Source organism: Pyrgilauda ruficollis, unplaced genomic scaffold (genome assembly GCF_017590135.1).
Source record: "Pyrgilauda ruficollis isolate IOZ18807 unplaced genomic scaffold, ASM1759013v1 scaffold37, whole genome shotgun sequence".
In the NCBI taxonomy this organism is placed as follows: domain Eukaryota; kingdom Metazoa; phylum Chordata; class Aves; order Passeriformes; family Passeridae; genus Pyrgilauda; species Pyrgilauda ruficollis.
This window is the reverse complement of record NW_024525156.1, coordinates 1,074,598-1,102,487: the sequence shown is the minus strand read 5'-3', so window position 1 is coordinate 1,102,487 and position 27,890 is coordinate 1,074,598. Positions and strand designations below refer to the sequence as shown.

Below are 27,890 nucleotides of genomic sequence, written 5' to 3'. Positions count from 1 at the left end.
GGACCAGAATTTTGAGACTAGTAAGGAATGTTTAAAGAAAATTATGAATAAAAAGGCTAAATTAAATGATTTCTCAAAAGCTGAATAGAAGTCTCATTCATGGTGATGTAAAACAGCTCAGTTAAATATTCTTTAAAAGATTGTTTGTAGGAATTCTGCCTATTGATTTTCCTAAAAGAAGATGTTTTTTAATAAGGATTTCAATGTGAATTATGCTCAGTGGGAGAAGCATGTAATCAATGAGCTAGATGGGGCTATTTGTGACAGTCTGTAGAGACAGGAGAAGTGATGTATAGCAGATAAACATGGAATTAATGTTGGGCAGAAGGAAGGGATCAACGCCCTGAATTGTTATTAATAAGCACTAATGAGAGAACATCAGCCATCCTTTGTGTTGAAAAATGCAGTCAATTTACTAATTAAAAATAATTCATGAAGTGGCTTCTCTTTTTGTATTCTGCCTGTAATATATGTGTACAAGTGAAGCTGGAGGCAGAGTAGCAAAGTAATCCTATATAAGGAAGATTTTAAGAGTTCATTGCCTTAATACTTACCTTAACTTCTAAAGTTAGTGTTGTTTTGATCACTTCCATCTTTGTGTGTACACATGAAAGAGAATAAAAAACACCCAACTTTTTGGCAAGACTCAGAATTAAGTAAGGGAAATAAAAGATATTGCCATTTCTCTCATTACCGTAACTCCTGCTAACAAATACAGCATGCAATGTACAGTGCCTTAAAGCCTGAATGAATACCATGTTCAGCTGAAACTATGAAAATGAGATGAACATAGGTACAATGTACTATTCTTACTTATTTTGTCAATGAAAGACTTCCTGTTCCCATAGTGCTTTTTGTACACTAAAGTCACAAGATATTAGTAAGGCACAACTTCTTTTCTCTAATTATGCAGTATAAATGGAAATTGTGGGCAAATCTCCTAATCTCCATAGAGACAGCACAACATTTATCTAATTAGTAGTTTGCCTTTTGGCATTGCTTTGAATAAATTAGCATTTCATTACATACCCTGAACTACTTGGAAAAAGTTTCCCAGAGTAGTATTTAGTCTTTCTTTTCTGAAGAGTGTATTTTGAATTAGCATAGGTTAATAATCTCCTTTGTAACTGGAAAGAGACAGAGTAGCACTGCTATTGTATTTTTAATATTAGATGGTTGCACTTGCAGGTTCTTTGCTTTCTTTAATCCCTAGGAATCAGAGTAAAATCTTATGTCACCTTATTTAATGGCTTACTCCTTCACCAGGGAAAAATCCAAAAAAGAAAAGCAATAAAAAAAAAAATGGAAAAAGTTTGAAATACAACTTGACCTCCTCTATCTTTTCTCCTGAGGTTGAACTTTTCTTTCAAATTGCAAAAGTCGCACTCTATCACTAATTGTAAATGAGCTTTTCTATAGTATTTCCAATGCAGCTAATCCAGAATACACTATTTGTCTTCCTTTCTTGTATCTAAATCAGTGCCAGGAAAGAGAGTGACTAAGTTTAGGTATTGACTGCCAGATAAGGCGAGTGGCTGCTTATTATGCTTTTCCTGATCAGGTACTGAGAATCAAAGCTTGGATGGGAAATTAAAAGAGGTAATTCATCAAGGATAGACTTTAATTGATTTTCTTTCTAAGTATTAAAAAGAGCAGAAAGAAAAATCTACGGAAGTGATAAAGGGTAGTAATTTCCTTTCCTTGAGTCACTGGCTGTTTCAGACCCCTGCTTACTCATTCAGAGAGTCATTGGCTGCCACCTGTGGCAGAAGATGGGCATTAAGTATGGTGTTAAATATTTAACTCTTCTCAAAGTGGCCTTTGCAGCAGGGATGTATAGTTACACCACCATTGCCATGGTTGCCTTTTGATAGACGGAGGCATGCAATGAATCTGTGAGTTTGTTTTTGCTAAATCCATAGGTATGAAACCATCTTCATTTTGGGTTCGTTGATTGTCTTGGTTTGGTGTCTGCTAGGGAAGGTTCATATTCTCCATTCTCCCTTGAAATGGAGAATATGAACCCCCTCCCTCCGAATTATTATAATTTTGGAAATTAAGGGGCTCTCAGGCAAAAAGATATGGGAATAGGAATAACAGTTCTTTACTGGTGTGTATAATAAGCAAACAACAACAACTACAGCATTAACAACAAACAGAACCAGAAAACCCAGTCCCAGCCTTTCGGCTGCAGCACTTTCCCCTCTGGTGCAGTTACAGCTTTAAACAAGATTTGGAGGGGTGAGGGGATAAAATCACGATTGCTGAAGACAGACCTGGAGGCAGCATGCCACCGTTTGAGAGACAGTCTGCTAATGAGGTCCTTTGGTCTGCTGTCTTGTTAGTGGTAGGGGGTAGAGATCCATGCAGCAGCAAGGATTATTGATGTGCTAGAAACTGCAGAAGCACTTGGGAATGCTCATGCAGGAATTGGAGCTTCTTCCCATGAAAAGGCAGTGGGATTTATCACCCAAATGAAGTGCATCTACACATACGCATGCAGCATGGGCAACCAGCAGGAGGAAGTGGAACCCATTGTGCCATGACACAGGGGGTTGGAAGTAGGTGATTAAGGTTCCTTCCAACCCAAACCATTCTATGATTCTGTGACTAGAGGAAATGGCCTCAAGTTACACCTGTAGAGGTTTAAATTGGATATTAGAAAAAATTTCTTCACTGAAAGAGTGACCAGGTGTTGGAACAGGCTCTCCAGTGAAGTGGTGGAATTGCCATCCCTGCAGTGTTCAAAAGACATGTGGCTGTGGCATGGAGGAACATGCTTTGGTGGTTAACATGTGCTGGGTTAACAGTGAGACTCAATGATCATAGAGGTCTTCTCCAGCCTTAATGGCTCTCTGTTCTGTTTGGCTGCCAGACTGGATTTTGTATCTAGCAGTACAACACATCTGGAGCTTACAGTATTTGTGATCTTGGAAGCAGTTACAAAAGGACCCCCAGTGCAGTGCTGGACATGACGGTCCCAGCAGCGCATTCACCTGGACTCACAGATGTCCATTTCTGTACTTCTGGGCTGGATTCTCTGAGCAGATGGTCACTTAACCCTAGTGCTGAGGCAGGACAGCCCTGCCCCTTGGTAAATGTTGTCCTGTTCTCCTGCCCTGGGAAGGTTTTTTTCCTCATTATTTGTTATTTGACACTGAGTTATGTCATGGTGAGAAAGGAGCTCATGTTCCTTTCTAGCTCTTCTCCCAGCTTCTTTAGTTTTCCCTCTTGATCAGTAACTATTTTGTGTTCCTGGTCAAAGAGTTAGCCAGAGTTTTGGGATGATTGATCCTAGGTCTTCTATTGTGATGAGCACCATGCAAATAAAACCCCAGAAAATTTATTTTCTAGCTTTGGTCAAATATGGCTCTTTTTAACAGCTGGAACAATTAATGGAAAACTTGAAGATGAGGAAAAACAGAAAAGAAATAAAGACAGTTTATTAATCCCTCCCTCATAAGCCCAATTGTGGGCAGATTTTTGCTTTCAGGTCTGGTCCTTGATTACCTCAGTACCTTTGTAGGAAGCTGGCACAGGTTTCCAGTCCACCTCCAGCCAGTGCCTAGGAATGTTGTTCCTGTACCCTCTGAGGCTGGTTAGTGCCTGGCCCTAAAAGCAAAATGCCAGAAAAATCTGTGACTTGGTTGACTGTACTCACCCTTACTGTAAGACTCCAGCTCTTGGCTGCCACACTTTGCGTTGTCTCTTGGATATATCTCTTCTCACAGGGGTCATTCAGTGGCTCACAAAACAGCTCTTTCTTCCTTCTGTCTTCATCCAGGAGCTCAGAAACTCTACTTACAACTGTATTGTAAGAACAGAGAACAGTAATTTATATCCTAGACATACATTGAAATGAACTTTTCTTTCTGTATTACATTTTAAAGTCTCTGTGCTAAAGCCCTCTAATCTTCTTCTGTATGTTCTAATAAATTTTACTGTGTTTGTTAGTTGTGTTGATATTGTTGTTAGCAATCATGGTCTGGGGAACTTGGGTTTGGTATTGAGTAAATCACCAAAGAATTCTTCTTACCTGCTCCCACATATTGTTTGTTTTAGGGAGATCTTGTATGGGGATGTGGTAAATGGGAGGGCAATGTTAGAGGTCTGTTAGAGAGAAAGACTGCTGTAATATAATGGTCTGAATTTTGTTCTACAGCTTGATGACTGCACCCTGCAATTGTCTCATAATGGTACCTATCTGGATCTAGAATCCACCCTAGCAGAGCAAAGAGATGAACTAGAAGGCTTCCAGGAGGATGCTGGGTAAGTAAAGGTTTACTAAATTTTTATAAATAAGCATGTGGTTAACTTCATTTGTTCAGGTCAGCATAGGAAGAGAAAAGATAAAAATCTTTCCCTTGTATGCCTGTATGTCTGTCCCTTTGTATGATTAAGAATTTTATGACTTCTCTCTCTACATTCACTCTTACAGTTTCTCTAAAACATGGCATACCTTAAATAAATATATGAATATTAATATCTTGATTAGCCTAGTAAGATTTTATAGTTTTTTAAAACTTGATCAATGAGGGTGGTTTGTTTGGAGAACTCTGAGAACTTTCTTATGATATTAGTCATGTAGAGGATTATACTGGGATGGTGTTCCTGAAGTTAGAAACTCAATTTATTTTGCCTTGATAAGTTAAGTCCTCCATTTATGTAAGAAAATACCTGTATTGGTTTCTTTTTTTACTCCTGGGATTGATTGAGCCGGTCCAAGGGATGGGAATGCATGGGTTTGTTGTTTTTAATATTCTCCTCTCTTGCTTTTTTCTCTTATTTAGTTATTGCTTGCACACATGCATTGCTATGACACAGTTTCCTTAATCATCTCTTTGAGAACTGAAAGTGAAAGCAGAAGTTAGCATCAGTGTGTGTTTGTGTAAATGCACATAGGAGATTTGGTTTTTTTGAAGAATTTTCCTTTTCTGGATCTTTCAGGTGATTGTCTTACTTAAGATGTAGAATGAACAGAAAGTCTAGATCTATTTTTGTCTTTCTGGTTACTATATTGGACTGGATAGTTGTGATTATTTTATGGGTGTGTTTAATTGAATTTTAAATTGGTCAGAGTTTGTTAACAGTAGGAGATACAGCCCTTTTACTTATACTTCTTCTCCACTTCTGGTAGCTGATTTGCCTTTGATGAATATGCCTTATAAATCTGAACTGTGCCTCTGAAGATTATTTTTTGTGGAGAAGAATTTTAAATAACATTTTCCAGATATTCATGTGTGTGCATTTGTGTATGTCTTATTTACACATACCAGTTTGGGGCATGTTTTATAACCATTACAATATAAAAAACTGTTCTGTTAGAAACCATTTAGAAGAGAGTCTGTTGAAAGACAGAGTAGCCAATACAAGCTGAACTGAGCCTCCTTTCCTATGCAATAGGAGTGTTGAGAAATTGATATAGTCTTCAGTTTTGTGCATAGGTGATAAAAGTCACTGCAAAGAACAGCAAGTTCATATTTCCAACTAACTTTATAATGAGCTGAATGCAAGTAATTGAAAGGATTTTCTTTGGTCACATTTTTTCCCTTCCATTGGTGTCTCTGTGTCAATTCTGATAATTTTAACTTCACTACTTTTAACACTCCACAGTAGTAATTTGGCACTGCCAAACCATCTGGCAAGTGAGAGACCACATGGTGCTTTTCCTGCCAGACTTTGCTCTTGAAATGGCAAGCTACTGTCCACCTTGTTTTATTTTTATGCTTCTTTTTGGCATGTAAAATCAATTATATGATTTGTTCCTGAAACATAATTATAATTTTCTCTGTGGTGGCTATTCCAGGGGCAAAAAAACCTAACAAAACAAAAAACATGGAACTGCTGCTTGAAATTTTGTACTGGTGAGGATTCAGATGGATTTCTGCATTTCATTTTTTGTACATGTTTTGTGAGAGAAGAAAAGATAAGCAAGAACCATCAGAGCTTTGGGAAGTATGTGGGATAAGCTTCTCGTAGGACTTAACCTTGTTACTTCACGGTAAATGCAGTCTATGTGGTGTTATTCAGAAAAACGGAATATTCTAGACATAATGTAGCAAATGCAGTCAGTAATGTCTTCCTTTGTCCTGTATTTCTAGCAGATTAAACTCCATTTTTGGGCCTTGCAGTTCTGAGACCAGAACACTGAGCTGGAGTGCTCCTTAGCTGGACCTTCTGGCTGCAGACCTTGGGAGCTTAACAGCAGCTTGCTGTCTGGGAGGGAATGGCTGCAGAAACCATTTAGTCTCTCTCTTTTTCTGTCTGGGTCATTTCAAGGTCCTGCTCTTAATCTTCAAAGCTTTTAATTTTCTGAGATTAGGCTACCTCATGTCCTGCCTTTCTGCCATGCCAAAGCTGCTGTGCTCATCAGGGTCACTGAAGCTTGGTGAACTCTGAGTGAAGGCTTTAGTAGCTGGATATTCATGGAATTTTTAAAATTTTAGAACCTTAGCTGTGGAAACTCCTACTCAAAGTGGCCAGAATGTCCTGTAATCTGGCTGTTTACAGTATGTTTTTGCCAAAAGTTCCTGTTCATCCAGGGAAAAACGATGAAGATTTTCTTTTTAAACACTGTTGAAAGGAGACTTATAAATAAAAGAAAACAAGCAGAAAGCAAAGTCTTAAAAATTTTGATTGGTTTGAGAGGTTCTAGGTATTTACTTTCTCTGTGAGAGACTGGATTGGCATAGTGGAAACATGAAGGATTTTTCTTCAAAAGGAAAGAAGAGGATGGTGGCAGTTGCTGGAGATTTGAAATGTCTATCTGTAAATAGCCTGTATAAGAAACATCTGCACTTATGCAATTTCAAATGAATGCTGTTCTGTTACTGAATATAGTGAAAAGAGGCTTTTGGTAGTTGCTGTCCACTCCAGCAGAACAGAAATTTCTATCTAGTGAAGGAGAAAAGCCAACACACGTGGCCTTCTACTGCAGAGGGCTTACTAAAACATGGGTGGGGGTTGGATGGCTTTCTAGTCTCCACAACTTTACCTGCTGCCATTTGCACCCTTGAGAATTGCTTTGGGATTCAGGAGAATTAGACTGGGGGGGCTGGTTTTGGAAGAGACAGGATGAACATTTGGCCATGTAATGAGGCTGGCCCTGCAGAAGGTGTTGCAACCAGCAAAAGGGTCATTAGGAGCATGTAGGAAAACAACCTTTCTTTTCGAGTCCGGATTGTGTCCATGGTTCACTTGCTTGTTGGGTTCCTCAGCTATTTGGCTTTTTTCTCTTGCTTCCAACACAGGTTACTTGGTGGATGCTTCATTGTGTAGGGTAGTGCACAATGGAGGTTGTTTAGGCAGGCTGGCTGCTTTAAGGTGTTGGTGACAGATAAAGCTCCTTTCTTTGGCTTTCTTGAGGTTTTACAGAGAAAGCAATAATTGTCAAGAAGCTGATGTGTTTAAATTACCATATAATTGCTCAAGCTCTGTGGATGTGTTTTAACAGGCCCTCATGGTAGCCCACAAGGTAACACTGTCCTAAAATGCAGAGCAAGAGTTTCTTCAGGCAGTATACTATGAGCAATGAAAATTTCTTCAGGGAATATGTTTTCAAGACATCTGTTCAGCAGCGATTCTTTTAAAGTACTTCTGATAAATGGCTTCAGTGCTAATGTTGTTGCATTCCTTGTAGACACCCTATCTCAAGCCATTTTGGCTGGGTGAGTCCCATGACAGACCTTTTCCCTCTTGATTGTGCTGTTCATTCTGGTCTTGATTCAGAATCTGTTGGAGACTGTGGAGTCTGGCAAGGATCTCTAACATTCTTTTCCTGCTTATGTACTGTATTTTTTCCCACTTAGACTTTGCAAATAGCACAGTTGTGAGAATGAAAACTTTCTGTCACTTGTTTGCATAGGGATGTTGGGGATGCATTTGAAAGTTAATTTAGTTTTTGTCTTACAAAAATGGTATGGCTTATTTCTTGAAAACGTACTAAAATCTAGCAGATTCTGTGCTGATTTTGTATTAGATTAAACAGAATGTATTTGTGTTTGTTCATGAGTGGAAAATGCTCTCAACTTCTGATAGCTTTCTCTCCATGTTTTGTCTTGATGTCATTTCTAAAGGGAGGTACCAGGGAAAGATTGTCATTGTTTTGTTACGAACAGGAGACTGTGACTACTTATTGACATTATTTACTCATGTTGTGCACCCAAATATTTTGATTTCTGTTTTAGCTACTAGGTCTGATGAAAATCTGAATCTGAAAAATGGAATTGATGGTCACAATTAAAAGCATGCAACAAAGCAAGAAAAAAACCCAACAAAACCACAAGAAAAGCAGCTCCCTAGAAACATCAAACTAAAAAGTTGTGGTAATTTTTGGAAGGTGTAAGAATTTCTACAGGGTAGTAATATTCCATTCTAAAATGTATCAGATTGAGATGTTGAGCCACATTTTGAAGTGGATGTTTGGCTAAAACATTACTGTTGCGGAATAAATGGTGATTCAGATGAAAATTTCATATTCCTAAAGAAATACATTGTTTTTTATGGATGAGTAAGTTGATGCTGTTCTTAATTACCTCACAAAGATTGAGGGTAATAACTATTACCACCTGTATTTCCAAAACTTTATGCAGCTTTTTGCTTCTTAATCCTGATAAAATTTCATTTTTTATATTAAAAAAAAATAGGTAAAATATGGAAATTAATCTTTAGATGGAACTGTAGTAATTAATTTTCATAGTTATCTTGCAATAACCATTGACAGCAAAATGAAATAAAATTACTGGTCCCATATGGTTTCCCTGTTTAGAACAATTGGCAAGGCATCTCTGAGCATTCCTGCTTCCAGAGTGTGTAATCAAAATAATTACACAAATGTGGATATATTTTGTAGGCCTGACAAAAGAGACATGTGACTTTGAGGGATGTACTCTGTAAGCAGGATGGAGACAATTAACAGTTGAAGTTTCACCATGAAAATTATTCACCAGTTATGAGATTTCTTGTCAGTGGATCTCCTTGACACAGTATCTTGTGAAGAAATGATTGACAAACAAGGGTTCCTACTAATAGTAAAATATTACTGCTTTTGTAGTTAAGAAATGAATACTGATTTATGAATATAAAATGTATTTAGAAACCAAGCATCTTCAAAATAATAACAAACTTGAATGAATTTTACTGCAGGCCAAGGCTTGTTTTCTTACATACAGTTTCTTACATACAACAGTTTTCATACAGTTTCAGCTTTAAAGCTGGCTTGATGGTAAAAAAGTAAATCTCTTCTGCATATATTGAGATCAGAGACTGCAAGCCTCTTTGCTTGCACCAAAAGACACAAAATGCAAAGTCTATACAAGCTTTTGAAAAGAACGTGTGCTGCTCTTTTTTAGTGTGTGCTGTCTAGGAGGGGTCTGGAGTGTGACAGTAAGCACAGAAATTACAGGGATCACAACTTACTGTGTGTAGCAGATGTCTGGGGATGTCACATGGGGGTGCAGTCTGTGCACCCTACAGCTTCTTTCCAGTCGAGAAGGAGAACTTTCAGGAAAGTAGCCTACAAAAACAAAGTTGCAATACTGGATAGTGTTAACTTTCACTGATGTGCTGAACATGTCCTTCAAAGGGAAGCAGAGCTGGTTTTGCTCTTCTCCAAGTGCCCCACTCTTGGAAAATGTACTGCATCCTTCCGATTGTGAAGGAGCCAGCATCCATAGTAGTGGGTCCCCTGGCTTGGACAAGGAGGCTTCATGAGCTTTCTACCCTCTGTGTGATTTTGATTTGAGGTTTTTTTTTTTTTTTTTGAGGGTGTTTAAATGTTGGGGTGTTTAAGAGCTTTAAGGCTCATTATTTCACAGCTTTTGTTTCCCAGTACTGCAGCAGCTGTGTCTCTTTCTCTCCCACTTTGCCCCAGAGTTTACTCAGTTGTTAAGGGAAAAAATCTACATCTATACCAAGGTACCTGTGGAAAAATTTGAAGGTTTTCTGGTTTTGAATTTAGTGATTACTGCTGGCAAATGAATGCAATAAGAGTGCTTTTATTGAAAAATAATTTCCACTGCAAAATGTATTGCAAAAATACTGTTGTGTTTAGCTCTCTCCTAGCCCGTTACATACCAAATAAAGTGCCAAACCAAAAAGCGTGTGAATAATTCTTACAGTTTTTGCTAGGACAACTTTTTTTAAAGATAGCCTAATCTGGCATTCAGATTTACATGTGAAAATAGCTGAGAAGTCCAGTATTTTTTGGTGGAAACTTAAATAAAAAACAGCTTATGGAAACAGCTGATGCCAGATGTTCTGTTTAAAACCATTTAATTTTATTAACATTGAAGCTGCTTAATGGCTGTGTTTGCACTCTGCCCTCCTCCTCAATGACGAGGCTGTAAGTTAAGTGAACGGCTCTCGAGGCTTGGAAATGTGTTTCCCTTCAACTTGTGAGGAGGAAATCCCTTCCTCTCTCCATAAACAGATCATCTGCAGGGCTTCAGGTAAGGCTGCCAGAAAGTGCTGCAGGGCTGCTCTGAACTCCTGTTGTGAGTAGAACCACTGGTTTAGAATCCAAACCTGGAACAGTACCAGCACCGTGGGCACTCACTGTCTGCCCAGGCAAACCAATGAAGTATTGCCCAGAGTGTGTGGGCAGCCAAGGGAGTTTGTGCTGGGTAATTAGTAAAAGCTGTGAGTTAGCTACACTTCCTATTCCATGGCAACTGTTCCTGTATATGCTCCTACCCAGCGGTAAACGCAAAGGTTTGTGTAAGCAAGCTCATACTCGCTTTTCTCCCATGGAAATCCATTTGTCTGTGTGCTCGGTGTGTGGTGTGTGTTTATTTGGTTTACCCCTGACTAAGGTAAGGTGGTAATCTGCTTCTGATAAAAATAAGTGTCTCCAATTTAGCCTCCAGTTGTGAGCTAACAGCTTAAACCGCTGCAAATCTGTGACTAGCCCAGGATCTCCGGTAATGAAGCCATGAAAATTAGTGAATGCTGCCAGGGTTAAGACCACAGCAGTACAGCAAAACAGTAATTTATTTCACATTTACTGCTCAGTAATTGTGCTCATTAGCAAAAGCATTGATGGCCCAGCAATAAATATAAAGCCCATTTTCAAACTGGAATTAATATGGAGAAATAAGTGGCCTGGGAACAGTGTTTTATTATTTAAAAATTTGTATGTCAAGTTAGGAAGAAGCCCTTGCCAAATATGATGCTAATGGAAAATTTCCAAAAGAAGAAAGAGACACAAAGTAGTATGTTGATCAGTGCAAAGTAGACTTTATTTTTATGTACTTACATAATCATATGCATGTTCTTCTGCAAGGTAGGACAGCTTTTAAATAGTTCTTGCTGAGTCTGGTTAAAATGGTCACATTCTGATAAAGTGTGAATGACCAATTAAGTGAGTAGGGCATTGCTCTGAAATGTGTTGTGTTGCTTTGGATATCTTCTTCACTTTGTTATCTTTTTAGTATCATCAGTTACATTGGAAAACCATACAAGATTAGGGTTTTTCCCTTAAGGTAGTAGAGAATGATTTCTAGTAAAAGGAAAATGTTTATGAAAAGTTCTTAAAACTATTTTTTACAAATGGAGTCAAGTTTTTCTTTTTTTTTTTTAATTATAAAAAAATTAGCTGCCTCTTTTGGAACTCTTAGATTAATGTCAGGTATCAGGGGCTTTTGTGAGAAAGAAAATTATTATTCAGGTACTGTTTGTTTCTGTTCTGAAACTGTGGAACTTCATTAGAAGTTGGTGACAAAATCACCAAATGGGTCAGGTTGGAAGGGACCACAGTGGGACTGCTGGTCCAAAATCCCTGCTCAAGCAGGGTCATCCCAGACCCCATTGCACAGGATTGTGTCCAGCTGGTTCTTGAATATCTTCAAGGAAAGAGACTCCATATCCTCTCTGGGCAACCTGTTCCACTACTCGGTAACGTGCACAGTAAAGAAATTCTTTCTTATATCCGGAGGAAATTTCCTGTATATGAGTTTCTGCCCATTCCCTCTTGTCCTAATGCTTGGCAGCACTGAGCAGAGCCCGGATCCAACCTCTTTGACACCTTTCCTTCAGATACTGACATACTCTGATGAGATCCTCTCTCAGTTGTCTCCTCTGGAAGCTGAACAGGCTCAGCACCCTCAGCCTTTCCCCATAAGAGAGATGCTTCAATCCCTTAATCATCTTTGTAGCCCTCTATTCTGTGCGCTCCAGGAGCTTTGTGTCTCTCTTGTCCTGAGGAGCCCAGAACTGGACACAGCGCTCCAGATGTGGCCTCACTAGGGCTGAGTAGAAGGGCAGAATCACCTCCCTTGACCTGCTGCAATGTTCTTGCTAATGCACCCAGACCACTCCTAATGGTCTGGAACCAAAACTGTGGGTCCCATAGTGTGATGGGAGCACTGGAAGGACTCTTTGCCTGAAGATGTGGAAACATCAAGTGACTCAGCTGTTGGAGGTTAATTTATTTTACTTTCCTCCTTGCCTTGTCCTGTAGGTTACCAGTTCTTCAAACATTTTTCCCCAAAATTCCAGTTATTTCAAAGGCATCTGTTTCTCCATGTGTGAAGAGGTTTTAAACTAAAATCCTCATGTAATGTGAACTTCAAGTACAAGTGATGACAAAACCATATGACCAGAAATTACCTGGTGTAAAGATTTCTGGGAGGAATGTGCAGCCAAAGCTTTACAGTTACTGACAGCAGTGGGAAATACATAACCTGGGAACTGGAAAGCATTGGTCAGGTGATGTGTCATCTCTGAAGAAGAACATGATGCAAGGTTGACAAGAAGTGTGGAAACAATGCTTTTGGTTTTGTGTTTTACCCAGAAACAATATTATTGTTAAAATAGCTCTTCTAATGCAATTCTCTTCACCATTTTCCAACTCATGAAGTTTGTGTTTTCTTAATACAAAAATATAAGGTGGAAATTTAATTGAAAATGCTATCAATGTTTCACAAAATGAAAGGATAAACATCCCACTCAAAACAATTGTATGAGTTGAGCTTTTGGGTTGGGAAGGCACAGAGTTTCATTCATGAATGACAGCTCTTGAAAAATGGTCATTTTCTGACTCTGAAGGCAGCAGTCAGCCCACAAATATTTGAGGGGCTGTTGGAAGGTTTTTGTTTTAATGTGTGGAAATTGAGCCATTAACAACTGAAAAAGAGCCAGCATGATGATTCAAAAAGTACAGGGAGGAAGTGGGGAGGGAATTCTCACTTTCCAGCTTCTGAAGTTTGCTTGCACGTAAACTACTAAAAAGAACAAATGGAACAAATGTTTCCCCTATTTTGAACTCATTACCTTTTAGAGAGTGTAAAAGTGATTCATTATCTTTTGGCAAAAATTATTACCTTGTGGTGAGGTAGGCAGAAGACTGCACCTTTTACCAACATTAGTAATAAATAATTTGGTGATATTCATGTGGCTTATAATGCATACTTGGTGAATCCCTTGATTGTTTCACTCCACACTTTTGAGTTTCTCATTTTCTTCCCCCTTCGCCTTCTATGCCATTTTGTTTCCATTTAAAAACGGGGAAAAAAAAAAAAAAAGAAAAATTGCATCCCTGCCTAGTAAAGGTACTTGTGAAGAGTTAGGGTGATGTAAAAACCCAGCACCTTGTAGTGTCAGTCTGTGGGTAGTCCTTATTTGCACAGTTGTACAGACAATGGTGTGCCAGCCAGGATGCTCTTCCTCTCACTGGCAGTCAGAGGGTGGTGGTTTATAGATTTTTAGTAGGAATGAGGCAGTTATTTGTTAGAATCATGTTGACAAACACAGAATGCAATTTTAGAATAATCTGCAAGGAAAAACCATACAAATCTAAGCATTCTTTGTTCCTGTGTATAGTGTTTCTTGCTCTAATAATTGGCGAGATTTTGCCGTCCCAGTTTTTGCTTAGGGAATATGCTGGGACTGTGTCTACTTGTATTAGTAAAGTTTTAATTACTTTTATGTTTTGGTATTTTTCAATGCAGAGTGAACAGACATGAATGGTTGCTATCTGTTAACTTATTTTTGTCCACTCTTGTCAAATGATTGTTACTGTAGTAAACTTGTCATGATTCAGGAAAGCTCTGAATAAAACCAGCCTGCAGAATAATTAAATGACTTGCAAGTGTATTACGTGAACAGGATGCAGACACATTCTGACTTCACACTAATTTTTTAGATGGAAAAAATGAGGTAAGAAAGAAAAACCCACTGACTTCCTATGAGGATGAGTGAGTGTGTTTGCCTCGTACAGCCTTTCATGTACCAGAATAAGTTGCTAGTGCTGTCATACATTTGAAGGGTATTAGCATGTAAAAGACTTCTTTCTAATTATTGATATTATTTGCTGAGCTCCTCTGCTTCCATTATTCAATGGCAATAACCTGAGCTTGAACATGACAGTTGGATCTTTGGATAATAATCACCTAATAACTTCAAAAACAATATTTGTTTGGATAAGATTTTCAGATGAGTTTCAGGGAGATTCTTAATTCTACTCTCCATGCACATGTGCACTCTCTCACTTTAAAAAGACTTGGCTTTTATGCAACATTTTTTTTGAAGTGTCAGAATTTTTTTTCAATCTCTTGAATCTGCAGTTGACTGGAGAAGCATATCATAGTGAAATGGCAGTCAAACTGTATCTTAACAGCTTTGAAATCAAAGCCTAGGATTTATGCTATCTGATTAATAGCAGGTTAAAAAACACTTTCCTTATTGCGTGTGTGTGTGTGCTGGCTTGCAGATCTTTTTCAGGGAAAGCCTGATAGACTCAAGTGCTTGAACTCTGGCAAAAATTTCATCCTTTATACATTCAAGAAGGAACAGTTTGTTTTCCATTGCTGCTGTGAAGCATGTGTGAGGCAATACCCCATTGCAGAAGCATTTTCCACTCCCTAAAAGGTGTGTGCAAGTGAAGATGGAAATGGATGGGTTCTAAAATGAAAAAGCAGAAGCCGTTTGCAAAAGTAATGCACTCTGGAGCAAGTCTGTTGCCATGTGTTTGCTTCTGGTGGCATACTGTAGTATAGGTTTTTTTTGTGGGAGTCAGTGATTCTTTGCTGAGCTCAGGAGTTGCTGGATGCTGTTCTCATTAAGCTACTTCTGTTGGAATACATGGATGTGATTATTGGAGATGGCTAATGGCCCACGAAAAAACCTGAGTGCTCTGAGAAGCTGTAACAAAATGTGAAGCATGTGTTGTGCATGTGTATTTTGAAAGCAGCATCTGTGCTAGATAGGTTTTCATAATGGTTAGATTGTTACATCAGGCAGAATTTGCTGCAAAATTGTTATAGGGTAAGTTGTCAGGTTAGGCTGATGTTAAATGCTGTCCGAGTCTGGAAATAGTTTCAGTGTTACCAGGTTGAAGTTAGTTTTCATCCAACCTCTGCCCTCTTTGGAATAAACAGGCTACAGCTCATGGTGTTGGTTTAGCTGGGTTCAGTAACCCATTGTGTTTGCTTTGGTAGTGGTTCTGAAGGATATTGAAAAAATCATCTGGTTATTTCAAGAGAGCCTTGGTGTCAGGTTGTGTGCCTGGATCATCTGATTCCCTCTGGTTCAGAGTTGGCCGTGGTGTGAGTGATTGACTGATACTGCACTTCATAGCAGTGTGAAAAACTAAATACGGGGAGAGCTGGAGGCTAGGGGAGCAGCAAACCTTCCCATCTAATAGCAACTACGTAATGAAAATACAAGGTACCTGTACTGTTTGCCAATATATGATTTTATTTTCCTTTATTTTCCTTGATTTGATGAAACTTAGGAGGGCAAACCTGTAAGTTTTTGTTTAGTTCTACAAGTTAAAAGCAGGCTGCAGCTGGGAACCACTTGCGCTTTACAGCACTCCTCTAAGGTAGGATGAGGAAGGGCCTCAGCTGTGCTCTTAGCCCGGTGCAGGGGAAAAGGTAAGGTCCATCCTCTGGACTCCCATTCTTACAATCCCTTTACTGCTATTGTGTGTTTGAATTGAAATTTCTAGTATTCATTTTCCACTACATCTAGGCTATATTTCCAGAATCTTGGCTGATATATGAGGGAAGGGATACACATTAGCTTGAATAGCCAAACTTCTAAGTGCACAAACAAACTACTTTGTAGTTTTCAAAGGTTTTGCATAATTGTACTTTCTAGCACATCAAATGATTTTTCTCTCTGAGTTATTCTCAAGAATTATCTCTGTCTACAACTGACTGATAACACTAATCTTAACAGATTAAATCCCTGCTTGGAAAAGAGTACAATGAAAGTCATAGGAAGATGCTACTTGAAAACTGTTCTGAGGGTAGGATATAGTTGCCTATTATAATCTATTTATTTATTTTAAAAAAGTCCTCAAAAAAAGAGTCACCCCAAGAAGATGCATTACTCTTAGTTGCTGTGTTGCCATGTGAATGTGTGTAGCACAGCATGAAAGACTGAAATCCAAGTTTGCTTTTATGGGGTAACCTTTTTTTATATACTTTAAATATTTCTGAAATAGATGTGTGTACAGACCCTGGCTAAGAGCAGAGCTTAGACACTCTCTTATCTACATTAACTGAAAAGATCCAAATTGTTGGTGAGCTAAAATCATGGCTTCTCACAGCATTGGACTCAGGTTGTGCTTATGATGGCTTTTTCATGATTCAGATGTCTGCGACAGATTTTATTTTTTGAGCAAATGCAATGAAGAATAGTAAGTTTGCTTATCTGTGAGACTATAGTGTTATTGAAACCATTGCAATTGTCTGCTGCTGTGCTATAAAACTGTAGCTTTTTCCATGGTTGTCAAGTATTGTGTAGAAAACGGAACAGGAGGAGCTCAGAAGGACATAGCATGGCCTTTTGTAGAATTAACACCTTTAATCTAATGAATTTTGTTTATTGAGTTATTAAGCAATCATTAAGAAAGTTAGAGAAGTGATTTTCTACTTCGGTTTCAAATGATAAAATAATGTGTTCAGAATCAGGATATTGTTTCAAGCTAAATGTATTGAATTGAAATATGTAGCCATTTGGAAGAATATTAGAAAGTCTGAATAGTTGCTTTCTGAAAGAAAGTAAACATTGAAATAGAAATTGTATGTTAATTGATGCATTCTCCTATTTTAAAAATATGAGCTTTGTCAAGGAAATAATTGTGGTCTATCTTGCTAATAACGTTAATTAATCTTAATTACATATTTACGTAAAAGTCCAATTTTTGATACCAGCAGGTCTTTAGTGTAGGTCCGAGAAGAAAGATGTCATGTCTTAATAAAATAAACTCTCTTAAAATTTCCTTTCAAAGTTTCCTTGAAACATTAAGACTGTGTGTGGGTTTCTTTTAATGTGTGGTTTTGGCGTTAAATGATTTTTATTTTGTTTGTTAATGCTTTTTCCCCTCTGTATTCCTAACAACATTCTTGGTATTTTTCCCCTGGTCAAGGGATTGCTTAGCTCAGACAAAGGCTTTGCTTCAAAACAAGTAACTGTTTAAGACAGTCAATTGAGGTACTATTTTCAAAATGTCACTTAAATCAAGGCTTGAAAATGTATAATTGAGGGAAACTATTTGTAATGTGGTACATAAACAATGACAAAATAAAGCATTTATATTCCATAAGACAGGCACTCAGTGAGCTGTTGGAATGTGCTTGTTTTCTTTAATTTATTAGAGAAATTGAATATAGAAAAAGTTTTGTGTCTTGGTAACTACAAAGACTAGAAGTTAATCTTACAGCAATAACGATTCTGATCTCAACACAGATCAACAGAATGCTATTTGAGGAAAATATGTGAAATTTACCTACTCTTCTACTGCTAAATTTCAGCTATTAAATTGACTCTGTTAAATACTTACTGAATTTTTTTAATAAACAGTAGCCAGCTGTACTCACTGAAACTTTTTTTTTTAAAAAAAAAAAGTCATATCCATAAAAATATAAACCTTAGTTAAGAGTAGATTACAAACTTTGTTACATGTCTAGATTTTGTTTTAATAAATGAACCTGTTTGTTGGAAATAGTATTTTCTTCTGTGTATTTTTGAACCTGCTTTGTTTTTAATGCAAATGGCCTGTCTGTCCTGTGGTACCCCCCTTCCCTGTCCTGATATCATGGCAAGCTTGACTACAAGCATGCTTGTTAATACTATTTGGCCAGTAGTTCATGAGTCTGTGAAATCACTCGTGGATCTCAAGTTACCCTTTTTTGTGGAATTTTTTATTGTAATATGCTTTCCAGGAAACTGGTATGTGTAGAATCAGGGATGCAGTAATTTTCAGAGGTGATCTTCATTTTGCAAAAGTGTTATTCATGTTGCATGATAGTCAAAAGTATTCATCGGGAAATTGCGTCATTTTTAATATTTTACATGTGACTGGTCGTATTATAATTAGCTGCCGTGTGGTAAATCTAGTATGCCTAAACCACACAAAATGCCTCTACAGTGATGATCATGGTGTGGCCTGGGGGGAAGTGGGGGAAATGCACCATCATCAGTGAGTCTTCATCTTTGTAATTTCTGGGGCTTGAATCATATTGATTTTGGTAGGCTGGAAAAATTGCCAGTGCAACCAGTGGGACATAAAAATTAATGTTTGTGTGTGTGACCTTTTTCTGTCTTGGGAGGTATTACAGTTGCAATGATAGTGTAGAACAGAGCCTGTAGAAGAGAGCTTGCTCTAGGTTTTGCTTTAAGTTTTCAAGGGTGTTTGTAAGGAGGTGAGGTTGAGGAGGAAGTAGCACCACTGCTGAAACTTGGAGAACTACCAAAAATAAGGCCATGTTTATACTGAGAAACATTGTGCATTGGATTTTTAGAAAAGAAGGAAAAATTCTGTTAAATTGTAATGGGCTTGAATCTCTACAGACCTTAAAATGGTGCTGGTTTCACAGGTCCTTATGTTTAGTCTCTCTCAGATGGCTGGGCACCTGCTGTCTGTTCTTTCAGCAAATGACCACAGATTTCAGCAGAACACTGGTGAAGTCAGTGTACCCTACAGACTGCTAAAATACTAGAGAGTTCTATGATAGTAATGTTCATTATTTGTTAAAATAGCAGTCTCTTTTAGTTGATCAGTTTTTCAGGATGGGAAGAATAATAAGTCTGATTATATAGACTTCCTTTTTCTTTGCTAATTCTGGGCTATCCTTTTACAATTCTGAAATAAACAATCTTGACTCAGTTCTTCCATTTTCTGATTTATCTTGGAGGATTTATGTATGTCAGGTGTATCAACAAGTCCATCAAGGAAGGGAGATGAAGAGAATCAGTTTCTGTACAGAATCAGATGTTTTGAAGGGCAAGAGGTTTGGTCAAAAATTCTTTACTAACTTGGCAAATTCAATATTCTGGAATATTGAATCCTGGCACTCCTGTGAGGAGGGGCAGATGTTAAAAATCTGCAGAATATGAACACAGGCAAAGACTGTGTCCTACCAGAACAACAGGAGGCATTTAGATGGACAGAGAGTCAGTCCTAAACCTGGAACTGCTGTAGGGAATTTCACAGTTTCCACACTACAGCCTGCTTTTGTGGGGGCAATAGCATGTGCTGCTTGGCACTTCAAGTTATGAAGAGAAGGGTGACACTTTGCCCACTAATGATGTCCAAGTGGATCCTTTAAAGAGTAATTTTGATTAAAGATTTTTTGTTTTGCTATTTTTTTTAAAAAACCCTCTGTTTAACTTTTTAAAAGAATCTATAGAGAAATAGATTACTGATACTGAAACTATGTCCTCTATTAGCAGTTACACGGGTCAACATTAACCACTTTTTTTCAGGTCCTTACTTTTCTTTGCTTTCCTTTATATTTCCTAAGGACAATAGTTTTCTGAAAATACCTGTCACTACTTGCCTTCCTTTCTTCCCATGCAGATCTTTCTGAGAAGTAATATAAAACGTTTTGCTTATTTTTTGCATGAAAATAATAAAAAATATTTTTGTTCTGCAAAATAACTGTAAGCAGAAAAACATAAGGTGGGAAAGAACTTCTGTTGTTACTAGAAAACTGTTTTAAGTTACAGCCAGCATAAGATTCTGCTGGGTGTCTGTGTAAAGGATTTGGGCCTGAATCCTCTCAGCAGAGTTGCAAAATATGTAACTGAGAAAGGTTGTGCCGGTTTGTGCTCTAACTTGTATGTTGATGTGGGTCTATGGTTCGCATGACACAAATTAAGGTGCATCTGATTGTGTTCTAAAAACAGTGCGCCCTCATGAGTGTTTTCCCACAATAAATTCACTGAATCACTGAATGGCTGAGTAGGAAGGGACCTCTGGAGTTCCTCTAGGCCACCTAGAGCCACTTGTTCAGGAACTGCCCTTTTAGTTTCAGAAAAAAATGGGAGAATACACTGCTGTACAAGTGTAAAAGACATTTGTCTTTTCTTACCCTCCCACCTTCCAACAGGTGAGCAGGTTTGGGCGCAGAGACAAGGTGTTGTTGGTGCCCTCGTGCCGGTTTGCAGGTGTAGCACTAGAAATCAAGAACTGTGCTCTTGTCCAAGTTGAAGAAATGCAGCTAAAAGTAATTTGGCTGAAACCCAAATGAGGTATTTAGCAGCTAATTAAAATAGTCATTCAATTTAAGCCCAGTATGGAACTGAGAGTCAGGAAGGACCTCATTTTTGTCTCTTTGCATGAAAACCAACTACTTTTGTGCTTTAAAGACCCATTAGGCTACATAACCAGGCAGAGCTGTGAAAGTGTCAACAACCTCTTGTTTAACCTTGGATTTTCTTTTACCTAGCATTAAAGTATTTCTGTGAAAAGTAAAATGTGCAGTCATAACTTCTCTAATACAGTTTTCATTGTGGTGGGCTGTCCTTGGCAAGTGTCCAGATGCCTATCCAGCCGCTCTCTTGCTCCCTGTCCTCAGAAAAGGGAGGGGAAATAGGATAAAAAAAGCTTGTTGTTTGAGATAAAGATGGAGAGATCACTTAACCATTGCTATCATAGAGAAAACAGTCTTGATGAGGAAAATTAATTTATTGCAAATTAAAATGGAAATGGATTATGAGAAACAAAGACAAAATTTCTAATGTTTTCCCTTCCCTCCCACCCTTTTTTTCCTAGGCTCAACTTGACTTGTTTATTTCCAGTTCCTCTTCTTCCTCACTATACCTTTATATACTTTTCTTCTCTTTTTAGGAGAGGCAAGAAGCACAGCATAATTCTGAGGACCCAGTTGTCAGTGAGAGTCCATGCCTGCATTGGTAAGTTAAGTTCCACGTGTCTGAAAGAGAACAAATAAACAGAATCAATTTCCAGGAAGCAAATCTGGGGAGAATGAATCAGACTTGGCTGTGTTCCAAATTGACAGTAATGGCCAATAAACTGATTTCATTATTTTGTTTGTTGCATGCTGAAATTAGGTTGTATTAGCTACACTACCTTTAAAGCATGTTAAATATCACAGGGAAGTATAGCATTTGACAGTGAAGTCAGATGGTTGGGTGGTTCTTTGAAGAATCTTCAATTATCTGTCTTGTCACAGCCTTTGTGTGCACCTGAAAAAGACTGTGTTCTAGCTGAGGAGTGGGATCTAAAGAATTGTTGGCTGACAGCTAACTGCTATATTTTAATAGCATATAAGGTTTATTACTTCACATCTTGCAGAACGTGGTTGCATATATTTGTCATTATCACAGTGTCAGTGTCTTAAAAACCCTGGTTAAACAAAGCTATCACAAGGAAAAGTGTAATGAAAGCTATAATGTATGTGTCAAAAGAGCTTTGAGTTTGCATGAAAGGAATCTGATGGTCTGGGATGGCATTAATATGTTCTCCAAACTTCTACAGAGCAGAATGTTTGAGTGTCAGTGGCAAAACTAATGCTCATGTCCTGGTGACAGTATGACATTCTATGTGTGGCTGGTTTAAAACAAAAAATAAAAAATCCTGTATGTCTGTGCCACAGTTGTTTTCAGGTTCTCTGTAGTATATTCAACAGTGTAATATGTTTAACTTATTGGTCTTGCTTCAAGATACCATAGATAAAGCCTTGAAATATAGGTATCTTCCTTAAAAGGAAGAGGAGGATTTCAAAGTTTTGTGTCATTTCTACAGTAACTTTTGGAGGATTCAGGCTTTAAATACAGCTAAACGTTTTCCCCTGCCCCCAGGATATGTTGTGAAATGGCATTTCTGAGAATTTGAACTGAGTATAAGCAACCTACAGAATTCCACAAATACCTCTCATTGAGAACAATGTCTAGGCTGCCTTGTGCAGGAACAGTTTCTCCTCTACTACCATTGACTTGAGGAAGAAAAGTAGAGCAATCATACGTGTTTAAGTGTTAGAGAAGGAACAGAGATGATGCAAAACCTAAACTGATTTTATAAATGTGAGTGAAATTAAGAACAGCTTGGAGAAGATTGTTCTTGTTAGGTCTGGAAGTATATTTGGCAAAACAGACCAGTACAGCAAGACAAGATTTGATAAGTTTCCCGGATTGAGGTTTTATAAAAAGAATTTTCATGTAATTTTTTTTTCTCCAGAGTGCAGCCATCGAGGAATTGGAGCACATAAGGTTCTGAGTGTCGACATGTGGTTGCATTGTTGTTATCTGTTTTCATTCAAGCTTACTGTGGGCAATTAGCCATATTACTGTGCATGTATCTTAATTGTTCCTGTATGAAAGTGTAGTCCCTTGTCAGGTGCTGTTGCTCTCTGGCGGCAGTGATGCATTCAGCAGTGAGTACAGAGGAAGCCAGGCTGCAAAACTTGAGTCCAGATTTCAAACTCCTAGAGAAGAGGTGTGTTTGGATATGGGCTTTTGGCTTGGTTCATTATAGTCAGAAAAGCCAAATGCAAGTTCTGGTTCTAATTTCCATCCCCCCTGCTATAGTTTAGATTTTTGGGGTAAGTTTTTGTTTCAGCCCCTAGCTGGATGTAATGTAGTTTCTTTTCTCTTATTTTCTTTTTCACTTCTTTTCATATCAAGTTTTTTTTTTTTTTTTTGTATGGGATAGTTTGAAAGAGTTGGGGAATATTTTGTTTTTCATACTACTGGAAGTGTTTGCAGAGCTGTGCCTGGCAGTCAAACCTGTCACAGAATAAGAGGGTTATTTCACTGGCACAGTGGGTGCTGCTGGTGGATGTGTATGTACACATCAGCTGCCTTTTGAAAAGCAAGCATTAGGTTTAGATGTTAAAAGATATGTTACATATTTGGAGTAGAAGCCAGGAGATAGAGGAATCTGAGATGGTGTTACGTGGAGTAAAACTGTCATGCTTTGGGTGTTTTCTTTCAGTCTTCACAGTCGCCATGGAAAGCATTGTGGTTAGCAATGTTACTGATTCTGCAAAGTCCCCAACAGGTAGCTAGGGCTGCTTTCTGAGAAGGTGTGGTTTGTTGTGTTGTGACCTTTCTGCAGAACCTCCTGTCATCTTTGTATTCAGAGTTTTACTTTGTTCTGAAGAGCTGATAGGTGTAAAGAAATAGCTCTCCTGCATAAAGAAATAAACTCTCCCATTTTGAAGCTGGATCAGTATTTTTTTCCTTCTTCCTAATTCACTGTACTTTTAAATTGTGGGAAATAACAGAAGTGTTTATGTTCAGATGTCCAGATAAAGTTTTCCATCGTTAGTGACTTCAAATCTCTGGAGAATTCATTGGGCTTCAGTGTCAGAGCATGTATTGACTACATCTACAACTACTGATATTTTTGAGACCCGGGAAGAATTAGCAAGTCTCATGTCAAGTGGGGTAGGGTTTTTGCAGGGAAAAGAGCAGGGAATGAATAATACTTAACTTGAGTGTAGAAGTTGTGGTATTTTCTACCCTGTTAAATACAAGTCCCTCTTAACTACCTTAATTTAATGCATTACTACTTTCTATTCTCTTTTTTTTTTTTTTTTCCAACTCTCAATTTGAGTTCTTTTCTTATGTGCATACTAAGAACTTTCAGCATAAAGGAATAAATTTTCTTTTAAATATTATTCTATTCTCCCATTTTGGCTTAATCCTGATTAAATTATCAGGATTAATTAATAGCTAATATTTTTAAGTGGTTTTAATACAAACTTCAATATTTAGAATGTTTCTTTAAATCAAAGGAACATTGCTGAAACCAGTTCTGTTCAGAGAACATAACTAATTGAAAATTATAGATGTATTTTTGTACTTGTTGATGTCCAAAGACTTTAGTGGAGGAATCATAGAATCAAAGAATAGAGAGGATTGGAAGGAATCTAAAAACCATTTAGTTCTAACCTAATGACTAAAAGTCAATTAGTTCTAACCCCCTGCCATGGGCAGTGATGCCACCCACTAGAACAGCTTGCTCAGGGCCTCATCCAAGCTGGCCTCCAACACTTCCAGTGATGGGGCATCTGCAGTTTCTCTGGACATCCTGTTCCCATCTCTCACCACTCTCACAGTAAAGAATTTCTTCCTAACTTCTAATTTAAATCTGCCCTCAGTTAAAAACTATTGCCTTTTGTCCTATCCATATATAAAGTCGCTCTTCTTTTTTAAAAGACTCCTTTTATTACTGCAAGGCTGCTATAAGGTCTCCTTGAAGCCTTGTCTTCTCCAGGCTGAAGAGTCCCAGTTCTCTCAGCCTTCACAGGACAGGTGACCAGAGGGCTGGAGCATCTTCATGCCCTTCAGACCTCTTCTACCAGGTCCATGTTCTTCCTGTGCTGGGGACCCCAGAGCTGGATGCAGAGCTCCAGTTGAGGTCTCAAAAGGGCAGAATAGAGGGGCAGAAGCCCCTCACACACCCTTCTGGCCACACTTTTGATGCAGCCTAGAACATGATTGGCCTACTGGACTCTGAGTGCTCCTTAAATCAGATAGTGTCGACTGTAGCTTTTCTTCCCACAAGCTTTCAAATTTGACCTTTTATTCAAATCACATTTATTATGAGTTACTACCCTTGTGGGAAAAGTACTTTTAGTATTTTTGGCAGCCATATGACTTTGTATTTAGTTGTGTCTTAACATTATTTTAGTTTGTATATATTTAACAATTACAGGGCTCAGCTGAAGCCTTGATAAAGTCTAATGTAAATGGGAATGTAACTATAGAGAAAGAACACCAACAATGTCAAAAGTTTTAGCCCCCTGAAACTAAATGGAAGGCTGTAGTCAGAGCAATATTATGACAGTGAAGTTTTAAAGATCTTTACCAGCTCCACTTTTCCCGCAGAAGGACTCGGTTTAACCATTCGGTCCTTGGTTGGCCAGCTCCTGCTTCATTTGTTTGTTCATTGCTTCATGGCTTTTTTTCTCAAAATCTGGTGTGATCTCTGAGAGAAAAGGCACCATTTGCTCTCGTATATCTGGATGCTTTATTTAGCCCAAGAGAGCCCCCATGTCCTCTTCTAAAATGCTTATTCCTGTGATGTTAAATCAGGAGGGTTGCAATCAATGCTGAGAATGATGTTTGGACAGGGATCCATGACAATGACTTAGAATGATTCTGCCAAAAGAAGTTTGGTATAAGCTTCAGTTGTTAATACAATGTAATACAAGAAGAATGCAAATAACAAAAGTTGATGTGATTCTGAGTGAATGTATTGACCTGGGATTACTTAGAGTACTGTGGTTTGGAAGGTTAGCAAATGTTGCAAGGAGTATTTTAAATTTTATTACCTTTTTGTGTCAGTTTATTATTAAAAAATCCCCCCCAAACCCCAAGCCAAATAAACAAACAAAACCAACCAAAACAGACACCCAGGACCTGCAGCTGGTTATTTAAATGCTTTTTCTCTATAAAATTACAGTTTTTTTATAGTTAGATCTCTGTCCTGTATTTGTGCAAAATTTTCTTTTATCTGCCAATAGATTAAAAATAATTTGCATATATATTTGTATATATTGCATTTCATAGCTTGATCCAGTGAGGGCCCTAACAGAGTGCAAGCATATTATTGCAAGAGTCTTGCAAAATGTATAATACAGCTTTGGTATAAGTTGTTATAACCATTTTATAATCCTCTTCTATTGGCTCTTGCATGTGAGCAGATGCAGAGTTCCCTCCACAGTGGATTATTCCCAACTCTGGGACACCAGTGCTGCCGTGCTGCAGAGCAGCTCTTTCTAGTCCCTACTATCAGGGCATCTGTGTTAACCAGCAGCGTTAGCACCAATAACTCAGCCTTTCCACAGAGCTCTTGGGATTATCTTTTTGATATCCCCTTGCTCTTTATATCATTTATGAAATGTAGCCATAAATATTTTCTTGAGCCTGTATTGTTCTGGAATACCTGAGGGAAGCTGTAAGCTGGTTGTAACCAGGGGGCTAGTAGAAGCCAGCTGTTTTTATTTGTCCTGTAATAGCTGAGCTATGCACCTAGTCCTTTTTTCCATGTACAGTTTTCCCTTCTGTTATCCATTATGTGGACTTGTTGCATGTGTTAGAGAAGATATGATTAGATTCTACAACTATTTCTGCATCTATTGAACCTTCTGGTAGGACTTGCACCTCAAGCATGTGTAGGGACAAGTTCCTCCCGAGTGGAACCACTGTGCTTTCACAAAGACGAAATCTTGTCTTGAGTCTGTAACTTTATCTGGCCATTTGTTGCAGAGAAGTTGAGATACACAGACTGAAAGGGGGAAAAAACCCATGGTTTTTCCTCGTAAGAGCACTGAAGTATTGAAAAGTCAGTGCTCTTATGGTTAAGGAAATGTGAAACCATGTTGCATTTCATTATCTGAGAGCAAAGTTAAGCTTGAGCCTACAACCCATGTTCTTGGTACTGTCTCACATGAGATGCTTCTCCCTGCAAATATCATTACCCCATTTCATCTTTCTGGAATTTGTGCATTTGCTGAGTGCTGGAGTAGGTTTTTCATGGCCATGGACAATGTGAAGTTCCTCTAGCTCACACTTTAAAATCCTGGTGCTTTTTTTTAAATGGAAATAACTTAATGGATTTTAAAATAAACAGCTTTCTTTTGATAAGGGAGTTTCTGAACACACTAAGAAAAGGAGTCTTACTAAATAGCTTTCCTAAAGGAAGCTTAATTGTGGGACAATGAGCTGTTCATTTGGTCAAGTAGTGATACATTCCAAAGAAAGAGAGGAACTTGGGATTGTTTGAAGGACATTTTACAGTTTTATGTTCAGTGCTAGGCATTCCTAATAGAAAACATTTTCAGTCTGAGAGAGGGAACATGTGGAGAGCATTAGCAGTTCAGTAAAACGTGCAACCAATTCGGATTTAATTTAAAGGGAACAAAAGAGGTGCCTTGAGAATTTGTCGGAAGCGCTGTGGTTTTGCCTTCTTTGCACTGATGGTAACAGGAGAGAGAGAGAGAGGTGAGTTGAAATTGCTTTATCGAATATCTTCTTAGCATAATTGGGACCAAAAAGACTGTGATTAATGGATTTAGTGGTGCTACACAGGGATCTTGCATGCATTATGGATTTGTAATCGTGATACGCTTCCTATGACTCTTGCTGTAACTTGGTAAAAGTCCTGACTTAAATGAAGATAATAAACAACATACTTATTAGACGTAAACTGACATCACACAAATTGAAAAAACCTGAGAAGGAATGCCAGAACTCAGGGAGAGTTTTTTAAGGGCTAGGCTTTTTTAATAGAATAATTTGAGTTCTAGTTAAGGCAGTGCACACAGTACTTACTGGGGCCTGCATCCAGATGTGATTTGAGATATCTGGTTCAGCTCTCTTTGAGTGAAATGTAAAATAGCTGCAAAGGCTGTGATAAAAATACCTTTTTTGGCTTTTAGGATGATTTAAATTTTCTTTCCTGAGTATGTGGAACACAGATGCTCTAAGTAAAATCCCCTGGTTCCCAGATCAGATTACTTTGTGACAAATCTATCCATATAAATAACTTGTGGTTTTGCTTTAAAAATGTACACTTCTTTAAATTGAAATGTTAGATTTCTGTTGTACTCCTTGTGCACGTGTTTGGTCAGCCTCTTTTGTGGGCATGAACCACAGTACTTCCCCATAACCTCTGATTTGCCTTCCGT

At 38.1% G+C, this 27,890-nt stretch overlaps 1 protein-coding gene across 3 annotated transcripts in view; it reads left to right on the top strand.

The window, feature by feature from the left end:
- Nucleotides 1-27,890, top strand: part of FHOD3 (formin homology 2 domain containing 3) — a 374,811-nt gene that overhangs the window by 35,077 nt on the left and 311,844 nt on the right. For all 3 annotated transcript variants that reach the window (XM_041475887.1, XM_041475885.1, XM_041475888.1), the window contains exons 2-3: nt 4,163-4,269; nt 21,080-21,144. In XM_041475887.1, the coding sequence (XP_041331821.1) occupies nt 4,163-4,269; nt 21,080-21,144 (172 nt within the window). The remainder of the gene's footprint in view (nt 1-4,162; nt 4,270-21,079; nt 21,145-27,890) is intronic.